This window comes from Sinocyclocheilus grahami, unplaced genomic scaffold, assembly GCF_001515645.1.
Source record: "Sinocyclocheilus grahami isolate Dianchi unplaced genomic scaffold, SAMN03320097.WGS_v1.1 scaffold278.1, whole genome shotgun sequence".
NCBI classification, from domain to species: Eukaryota; Metazoa; Chordata; class Actinopteri; order Cypriniformes; family Cyprinidae; genus Sinocyclocheilus; species Sinocyclocheilus grahami.
The window spans coordinates 760,708-771,880 of NW_015505457.1; the positions used below are offsets into that span (position 1 = coordinate 760,708).

Consider the following 11,173-nt stretch of genomic DNA (forward strand, 5'->3'; position numbering starts at 1 on the left):
AAAATTTTCATATCGGTGCATCCCTAATATATATATATATATATATATATATATATATGCCTATATACTGTATGAGCATAAGAGCCAACACAATTAGCAGCAAACAATGCAAAATGTATGTACATAGACATGCTCAAGAAACAGTTCTTAATATTATCAATGTTGAAACCAGTGTTTGTTGCTTACTGTAATATTTGTTTGCAAACCGTGATATACTACTATTCAACTTTGGGTAAGTAGGATTAAAACCAAAGAAAGAAAGAAAGAAAGAAAGAAAGAAAGAAAGAAAGAAAGAAAGAAAGAAAGAAAGAAAGAAAGAAAGAAACATTATTCAGCAACAGAGAAAACTTTAGTTTTAAGCTAGTTACTCAGCGGGCAACTGAGAAAATAGCTGTCAGGGGTGTTATAATGAAAGACAATTAGCATTCAAGTACAACTTCTCTGAGTCTAAATGGAGAAAGATCAAACATTTCTCCAAACATTTTAATAAATTAGTTCAAATGAGTATTACATTATGACAACTATGGTAAAGTTTATTTTTCAGGCTGGTACAGACTGTACAGTAAATCACACATTTGAGAGAAAAAAATCAACAGATGATGCATATATCAATGCCTTAATGAGGTTAAACACCACACTGACTTTAACACGAATGAAAACAAGGCTGTCAAAGATTTACAGTCTTTACAATGGCAAGCACTGCATAAAGGTCCTATATCACATATTTGTACTTCTATCCCTCAGCCTTTTTTTCGTTCTTGTCAAAAAATTAAATATAGTGCTACCCTGAGTAAGTTCTATAACTACTATATTAAGGTGTACAGTTTCTCCAATTTAAATTCTTACAAGTGGTCCGTCTCCTCCTCCTTAAACTGTCTGGTGTGTAAATCACCTCTGAAGCTACGCTATCCTCTAGCTAAGTACCAACGGTTCCACATTCCAGCTTTCAATACGATCCAGCTCCTGTACTACACCACAATCTAAGCATTTAGATCTTGAACAGTGCGAACTGATGTTGAACTGAACTGTTGTCTGACTACTAAACTGTTAAGAGTAAAGTATATTTTCACACTACAATACACATTTAGAAAACACAAAGTCTCAGCTCAGCGTAACCAACATACATCAAAACTGCAAAAGGAAACCAAGTGTAAAGCTGTCAGCATTAAAACAGAACGAAAGTGCACTTAGCATGCCAACTCTAACCTCTTTCTTTAACAGTTCAACTACAGACTAAACCAGACAGACTTTTTCACACTTTGGTCGTTTGCATTTCTCAGTGCTCGTTGTTGCATAACTATGAGAAATCATCACATATAAGACTGAGCAATGAGCAGTACTTCAAACATAGTTTCTGGCTGTTTAATACAGGCCGGGCAGCTAATTCACAACCTTGCAAGTGCTGCGGTGGGCAAATCCCTATCGTCAGACATCTGAGCCTGGGTGAAATTACAGCTCGCCCTTTCAGTCTCTCAGCTGCTATTAGACAAAGTGAGCGTTTGAAGAATACGTCACATACTGTAGGACATAAATTGTACAGGGGGCTGTGCAATACTGAACCAATTTCAGCTTAAAAGGCCAGAAATGCTTTGAGTAAGCAATCCATGAGAAAGATCTAATCAACCTGTTACAAAAATCGGTCCCAAAAATGGAAACTGAACATTGATGTGTGTGCATTCAAGGTTATTCTCAATTTTCTGTGCATACTCTGTTCTGTTTACAGTAATGTGCAGTGAGACAAGGATATTTTAAACTCAAATGAAGTAGGCCTGCTCTATGTTTCTCTCTTAAAAATTGAGAGGCATTGATTCATGTTCCTTTCAGCCTCCGATCACAGTACACAAGAAATTGTTTTTTATACAATAACTATTTCATGTTTTCATGTACTACATGCAAATCAATAAACTGAGAAAAAATTATTAGACTTTTCTCAGATCAAAATAGTTTCACCGTCTGACATGCACACATTGAATGAGATGACTGTACACTTGTGTGCACTGTATTTCAATGTATAAACCTCCATCTTATTTCTAACCACTTGTTATTCATTTTAACCAGGCAGTGTTGTATTAAATCCATGTTTCGCTACAATGCAAACACAGATTAGGTCTCATTCACAAAACGAAACACTATTTGCCTGGCTCAATTAATGTTGTGCTAATACTGCCTACAAAAAAATTTATTAAATAAATGCAAATAAAGGACACAATCAGCAGATCGGGTATCAACAGATTAGCTTAAACTGTTTGGCCTATGCTTGACTGGCCTATGCTTGATAAACTACAGTAATACTTCACATTGTTTACATAAAATTGCATGTTGCATAATGTACGAACAGTTATACTAGTACGCTGCAAACAATTACTTAATGAGGTTTTTAAATAGCCTTTTTGACTTATCCAGTGAAAACATATAATGATCCTTTAAACTAGATAAATATACTTGGAGAGCCACACTTATGCACACCGCATAAGATAATAAGTTTTCATAGTATCTTGAATAAGTGTATTGTGTCTTACTGCACTCAGATATTTTCAGCTTGTTTATACTTAAAACCACAAAAAATACAAAATAAGTGTTGTATTAAATCCATGTTTCGCTACAATGCAAACACAGATTAGGTCTCATTCACAAAACGAAACACTATTTGCCTGGCTCAATTAATGTTGTGCTAATACTGCCTACAAAAAAATTTATTAAATAAATGCAAATAAAGGACACAATCAGCAGATCGGGTATCAACAGATTTGGCCTATGCTTGACTGGCCTATGCTTGATAAACTACAGTAATACTTCACATTGTTTACATAAAATTGCATGTTGCATAATGTATGAACAGTTATACTAGTACGCTGCAAACAGTTACTTAATGAGGTTTTTAAATAGCCTTTTTGACTTATCCAGTGAAAACATATAATGATCCTTTAAACTAGATAAATATACTTGGAGAGCCACACTTATGCACACCGCATAAGATAATAAGTTTTCATAGTATCTTGAATAAGTGTATTGTGTCTTACTGCACTCAGATATTTTCAGCTTGTTTATACTTAAAACCACAAAAAATACAAAATAAAATCTCCCAGTGCAGTAAGACAAAATACACTCATATTAAAGATGCAATCTCTAAAAACAAGCCTTAATATCTTATGCAGTGTTGCTTCACAAGTAAATTAACCTTGTTCAATTATTTTTATTTTAGATATTTTAACTGTATATATATATATAACATGTACAAAAACATGTAATTCAGTCATATTAAGTGAAGTGTGGAATTTCTGTGCCATTAAAATCATCAATACAGAACTGCAAGAATAACATCTGCAATTATTTTAAACAATTAACTAACGTAAGTAACGTTTTGATAGAGTCAGTGTTTTCACTTTTTTGATGGAATCAACATACAAATGGCTTACTTATATAAGTCTCTGCATATTAAGCTGGGGCAGGAGAGAAAAATTACACACTTCAGCTTTAAGAAGACTGTGTAAAGTTATACAGTTTTATCTAATCTGATTTGCCCTTTAACTGGTGCTTCTGTAACTCAAGCAGAAGCTTCCAGTAATTACAGGGAGGACAGAGGAACTTGAGGTTAAGTGTCTAAGGCACAATGGCAATACTTTGTAGATCACTTGCGGTGACCTACATCCATACGGTTAGCTGCCCATATCCTTAACTAACAGGTTACACCACCCCTCACTACAGCGTACATATGAGTGAGAGATATTTGGCTAAGATCTCCATATTTCTCCTGTGTAAGCTGTGTCCTGGCCCTCAGCACTGCTGTGGGTGATGTGCCCTGAGGAGTGATAACCTGAAGCACATCAGAGAGCACAACGGTTACTGGATCAGCTATGAGTTTAACTTCGCACAATGGAGTTTCTGCCATGAAAGCAGAAAGGAAAAGATTCCCTAGAGTTACATGAGCTCATCATGAACAAGCATGCAGTTTTGTACTTCTGTGTAATTGGTGGGTGCTCTCTCTCGCTCTCCATCTCTCTCAGACCGGTATGAGGCAGTCAGTGCTAGATTTAATACTGATGCTTCAGGGAACAATGACACTGGATCCAGCAACAGACCAATCACTGTTAACATACAAGTGTTTGTGTGTGTGTTCCTAGTACACTCAGTCAAACAGTATTTGGCTTGTCTCTCACACACAGACAGATGTTTACTTAGCTATCTAAATAGGGACTTACAACAGACTTATATTGTTTTTTTATATATATATATAAAGATAACTTTACCATAAATTAAAAGGGTTATTCATCTGCCAAACATAGAACAATAGATAGAACGACAGAACTATAGATGGAAGGGCAGAATGATAGAATGATAGATCAAACAACGGAATGATAGGCGAACAGATCAATAGAATGACAGATGGATAGAACGACTGACAGACAGACAGACATAGATGCCTCAATCAGATATCATACTTTCTATCAGATATGAACGATAAAAAGATAGAATGACAGAAGGAATGACAGAAAGATAGACAGAATGACAGAAAATTAGATAGAACAGGAGATAGACATACAGATAGATACATAGAAATATGCCTCAATCAGGTGCTGTGGGCTAGTGTGGAATGCATGCTGCACTGCATGGAGATATGATTTACTATTTAAAAAAAAGACAGCATATGACTAGCTGAGTCACTGAACACGCTCCACTCACTCATTATGAGTTGCATGAGTGAAAAAAAAGTTAACGTTTAAATGCTTTGATGAATCTGCCTTTAAGTGTGATCACGGCTGTTCAGAAACAGAAATCAAGCCGAGCTGTGCATCAAAAGCCCCGACACGCTGATCAGAGACATGCTGTGTGTGTCCCTCTGCATCTCTCCAGCTAGGAAATATAAACACACACACACAACAGCGGCCCATGCGCATTCACAGTCTCTCCCCGTCCAGATGGCTGCTTTGTGGAGAGCCTTCCGCTCTGCAATTACAGCAATATGAAAGTGGTTTCTTTTTTCCCCATTATTTCTGATCAGAGAGGGAAACGGAGATGCCAGCGGGTGTATGAGAGTCTGATAGACGCCCACGCGGGCTAGAACACACTGCATTTAAACGCGCTGCCAGTGCGAGCGAACGCACAAAGGCCCGTGATCAGAGAGAGATCCCATCTGGAGAGAGGCTGCTTTATATGCATTGGGCTACAGTGATGGAGAAGTCCTCAGGGGAGGGTAATAAGATGGCTCTGGGAAGAGGCAAGTGACAGACGCAGGATGAACCATGCTCTGTCTGTCCATTTTGCTTTTATTATGGCCTGATAATATTCTATCGCTCCTCATGGTGTCAGAAAGCTGTCTTTTTAGAAAACTTGGCAGGAGTGACAGAAGACAGAGAGTAAGGAAGGAAAGAAGATCATGGGTTGTAGTTATGGCCTGTTAGCCAATTATCTGTTAGCACCAGGGGTGTAGTAACCACTATACACTTTCGGAAAGTTTGTCACTGGCACTTCAAACAGACAGAATGATTGCTAGACAAAACAACAGCTAGACATTCAGACAGACACACAGACAGAGTGACAGACAGACTGATAGATACAAAAGATCAACAGACAGACAGACAGACAGACAGACAGACAGACAGACAGACAGACAGACAGACAGACAGACAGATAGACAGATAGACAGATAGATAGATAGATAGATAGATAGATAGATAGATAGATAGATAGATAGAATAACAACGATAGATAAAGATATAGACAGAATGATAGCTAGATAGATAGATAGAATAACAACGATAGATAAAGATATAGACAGAATGATAGCTAGAGAGATAGACAGAACAACGGATACCGATAAGACAAAAATATACATCGAATAATCTAGGTAACTAAAGAGATAAACTTTGGTGCTCATGAAGGCAACTTGAGTTCAAATCTGGCTTGTGACATTTTCCAATCCCATTTTCTCTGCTTCAACCCTATAACTATCAAGAAAAGCTACAAATAAATCAAAACAAGGGAGAGATAAAATGGATACAGGAAGCGAGAGATGGTTATATTTTGTTCTTCTTGGTCATTGACAGCACACTGTGCGACACTATACCACAGCTCTAGACCAGTAATCCGTCAGTCGCTGATGTACTGCTGTCACATTCATATGCACACACCTCACTGGACCCTTCCAGAAACAGCAGGCATTCAGTAATGACTGCAATGGCCACATTAATCTGGTCAACACCGGTCAAAGCCGTCAACACTCAGGAACAGGTATAAGATCACATGGATTTTGAGCGCCGCTGCTCTTGTCCATCAAGCATTCCATCATTTAGCCTGCAGAAAGAGATGACAGACTCACTCGTTTGCTCTTCTTGGAGTATGTGTTCTTCAGCAGACGATCTTTCACCCGCTCCTGGTCTCGCCCCATGCTGGTGGCCAGATTGCCGAAGCCATTTTCGTCTATGTCAGGGGGCACATTCTCCTCGGCCTCCTTCTTTCGTTTAACTACAATCTCCTCCCATTTCTTCTTTTCCAGTTTAACCGAAACATTCTTGTTCTGATAGGAGGAAAATGAAAAGGACAGAATGAGAGATGATATCCACTTTCTCTGCAGGTGAGAGGTTCATGATATCAGTTCAATTACTGCAAAACACATCTATATGCATAGCAACATCAAACACCTTTTAAAGACTAGGAAGAGGAAAGAAAAAGGAAGAGGGAAGAGAGAAAGGATAGGAGTTGGAAAAGAGCAAAAAGGATTAAGGAAAAGAAAGTAGCAGAAATTAGCAAAAAAAGAGGAGCGGGGAGAGGAGAGGAGAGGAGAGGAGAGGAAAGGAAAAAGGAAGCGAGTTAAGTGGAGAGAAAGCAGAAAAGGGAAAAGAAAGAGCAAAGAGAAAGGGAAGAGAGAAAGAAAAGGAGGGGAGCAGACAGAAGTGGAAAGAAAAGGAAGAATAAGAGGAAAGTAGGAAATGAGGAAAAAGAAGGAAAGAAACGAGAGGAAGAAAAGAAAAAGGAAATTAGTGGAAGAGGAAGAAAAGAAGTAGTAGAAGAAGAAGCAGAAAGGAAAGGAAAAGGAAGAGGAAAGGAAGTAGAAGAGGGGAAAAAAGGAAATGAAGAGGAAGACGGAGGAAGTAGAGAAGATACAATAAAGAAGTGGAAGAGAGAAAAAAAGGAAAAGAAAAGCCATTCCCAAAGCCCTGCATCTGTTTCATGTTTCTCCATGATAATCATAGGGTGACTATTCCAGTAAGTCTGATATCATTCTCTGTTTCTACTCAATTATTGTGTGATTACAAGCAAAACTCAACGAGAAAAACACGTCAAAATACTATACAGCTCTGTAACATGACCTTGTCTTTTTAAATGAACTACAGCTACTCACAGTTGGAAAAACACATGGGTTCAGCTCATATAAATAAAGACACATTTGCAACATGTCAAAGAGCACAGCAAAATATCAAAACAAATCAATGCATTTGAAGATGAAATTAAACATAACTGGAGTAAGATTGTGTACAAGATTGTACACACTTTTCGGTTAAACATTCAGAATCATGCACGGTATGAATTTTCACAAAAAAAAAACAATAATAACAATTTATACCTCCATAATGTTTTGTTGCAATGGCTTTTTGTGGCATTTATTTACATTGAAACATTAGCAATTAAAAGTATGTTAATTCACTGAAAATATCCAAACCTAAACAAATGGAACGAATGGTTTATGTTTATAGATAACCAGATCATGCACCTCTGTCCTTATCTATGCCTCTGTAGGGTAATATTCACCAGGACATTCAATTCAATCAGGGGCTTATTTTTTTTAAAGTCTCCTTCATCGATGACCCATCAGACTCAGGACATCCAGAGGACATAAAGCCTGAAATAGGAAAGCTTAGAGCTGGGTGGTATGGCACTATATGCGTGATGCTGTCACGGCAACCAGATACATCGCACGTGAATTACTCGTGCTATGTCTATTTTTACTGCGCTAGCAATAAACGCATTGAAAATAAACATGTATATAGACATGTTTGCCACAGAATATCAAAGTAGGCTTTTCAAATTAAGGAGTGAATTTTTCATCCACTGCTTTAAAGGAACACTCCACAATTTTTGAAAATAGGCTAAACTCTGCAGGACAGGTGGTGAAAAAAAAATCACAGGATAAAAAATTCTCTCGCAAAACTTTTGCATTCCCCCGAGAAACTTTGCATTCGCTTGCAAAACATTTGCATTCTATCGCAAAGATATTTGCGTTCATTCGCAAATATATACGTGTTCGCTCACAAACTTTTTGTGTTTGTTCGCAAACCCTGTTGAGTTTTGACAAACACTTCATGTTTACTTTACAGCTTGCAGTGGTCCAAACACCTCCGTATGTGGAGAGGTTCATAGAGTTTTATTTTGAACTTGGACTAAAGTTTAAAGAAATACGGTCAGTGCTTAATTCAAGGCACCGTTTTGGGACATTCTGAAAGGCTTAACATGGCTTAATGTACTAAAACAGAGACATTGATTGGAAGACCAAATTCAGTACACACCTTATTAATAAAGCATATGCTATTTACAGTCAAGCAGAATAGCCCAAAATATAAGTTTATTCAACAAATAAAATACAACTGATTAAAAAAATAACATCATAAAGTTAATTAAAATAAAACACAATTTATAAAAATATTTAAAAAAAAAAAAAAGTTTTTAATTCAATGGAATTTAAAAAAAAAACGCAATGTATAAACCAATTTTTTCCCCATTGAAATACCAAGAAAAATTATTATACGTTTGTTTGTACCAGTTTGGTCACACTTTCAGTCAGCGCTAACTGTCATGGAAATAATTTTTTGCTGTCAGTTTTCAGGCAAGATACAGCATATAAACTTTTTTTTCTTCTTTAAACCATGAGTAAAATAGATTTTCAAAGGTCATCACAGTTGAAATGATGCAAATAATAAGCTTCAGTTAAGAAACCCACCATGCGTTTACAAACTAATCTTTCACAAACAAAGAGGGTCAAGAGTGAACATGCAACATAACAAAACCAAAGAAAATCTAACAGCATCTGGAAAGATTCTGGTATTTCGAATCGCTGGTGAATGCTGGGTCATGTGGTATAAATTAGAACGGCTCACTCTGAATGACCACAAGGCCTCAGAGAGCAAACATGACAAACCACTGAGATTTGGTGGGAGAGGGAAAGAGTTTATTCCATTCCATCATACTCATCTAAACCACCTGCATCTGGTCAAGAAGCATGTCCTACAATCTGGCAACCAGCGCTTCCACAGGAATATCTGGCAACATAAACCACTACAGGAAATCAGTGGTTAGTCAGCTTACGCTCACTATCCACTGTTCCTTTTCATCCACGACTGAATCCAACATAACATAAAAAACAATAAACACATCCATGTTGAAAGAGCATGCGAGAGTGATATGTTACAAAGTTACAAAGACTTGAAATCAGCAGGGAACTATACTGTAACAGAAATGAGTATGAAATCATGCACTACCAAATAGAGAACATATTTGTAAGAAATGAGCTATAAGCTCGAAGAACAATGAAGTCTGTCCAAAAGAATAAATATCAATAGTTCAGAGGAGTTAACCTGATCTGCCTTTTAGCAGCCACAGCAGGAGATGCGAAAGAGATTAAATATTGATCAAATGACACAGTGGCTTCCTCTGAATAAAAGAGAAGAAAACGATAGACAGTCTGTGTGTTCAGGTCTTTCAATAGCAGTTTTAGCTGTTTTGAGAATGTGGTTGTGGTGGCTTAATGGAAGAGTTGAACGAGAGAAAAAAAAGAAGAAGAGTGTGTCATCATTTGTGTACTATATACATGGACTATGTTACAAGACAAGATATATAAATATTAAATATATGCTCACCAAGGCTGCATTTTTAAAATAAAACATAGTAAATAAAAAATAAAGCATAAATGAATATAATCTATTTGAATATATATATTTTTTTATTTGTAATTTATTTAAGCTGAATTGCAGTCATTACTCCAGTCTTCTGCATCATTTGATCCTTCAGAAATCATTCTAATATGCTGATTTGCTGCTTAAGAAACATATAATATTATCAATGTTGAAAATGGTTGTGCTGCTTAATATTTTTTTATTGAATAAACCATGATACATTTTTATTTCAGGATTCTCTGACGAAGTTCAAAAGAACAGCACTTATTTGTTTTTTTGGTAACACTTTAGTATAGGGCCCAATTCTCACTATTAACTTTAGCTTATTAGCATGACTATTATTAACATATTGGCTGTTTATTAGTACTTATAAAGCACATTCTGCATGACCATATTCTATTTGGTCTACTGTATTTGTCCCTCACAAGGGAAATTTGTTTTGGGCAATACAGGTAAAACTGCACAAGCACGATATATCGTTTCAGCATCGATATCGCGATGTGCGCATCCGCGATAGTCACATCGCAGGATGTGCGATATTTAGTATAGGCTACTGATCGTTATATTTATACTGATTGTTTTCTTTACAGAGATACCCATTTTATATACATTTAGTAGCAGAGCTACTGCTCGCGATTTTCAGTGCTGGAAATCCATTTATCCTTTGTTGAAACTTCCGCGCCGTCGTGGAGAGTGCAGGTCACGGTTGCTTAGCAACGGTAGATACCACGAAAGCGCAAGCTCCCGAGCGCTTTGGAAAGGAGGAGAAAGCGGCGCGACTGGCGTTTTCCCATGCATTTTTAGGCGCGACATGTGAACGGCCCCAAAGTCTGTCTATACTGGACGCAAACAAAGCGACTGTTGCCAATCATTTGAACTTTGTGTCAGTACGTCATAAAGAGAACACGGCATCAGTTTACTTTCGGGGATTTGTCATGTTGCGCTGCATCCAGTGTAGACAGCATCACTGATTATAATGGGTTCATTGCATTTTGTCGCGCCGCTCGCGTCCGGTGTAGACACGGTAAGAGCCACGCAGATGCATGTGAACACTGAATTCTGTTCACTTCTGTGTCTATTTGTGCCTGAAATACTGTGCTCTGCAAGTATCCTTGTAGGTGAAGGTAAACAACTGAGAACGAAAATGGATGTGTAACAGTAGTTTAATGTTCCTGAGGCTTTCTGTGTTATGAATGTTAATCAAACAACAAAAAGAAAAATCACTTTTGTAGCTTTAACACAGATTTATTAGATTTAATTTATACAGTGAAGACTATGCAGTGTTATTT

At 37.1% G+C, this 11,173-nt stretch overlaps 1 protein-coding gene across 10 annotated transcripts in view; it reads right to left on the minus strand.

Annotated features, from left to right (window-relative positions):
* The window catches only part of LOC107600129 (autism susceptibility gene 2 protein-like), a 336,166-nt gene that overhangs the window by 238,669 nt on the left and 86,324 nt on the right, over positions 1-11,173 (minus strand). For all 10 annotated transcript variants that reach the window (XM_016291922.1, XM_016291926.1, XM_016291925.1 and 7 more), the window contains exon 2: positions 6,317-6,514. In XM_016291922.1, the coding sequence (XP_016147408.1) occupies positions 6,317-6,514 (198 nt within the window). The remainder of the gene's footprint in view (positions 1-6,316; positions 6,515-11,173) is intronic.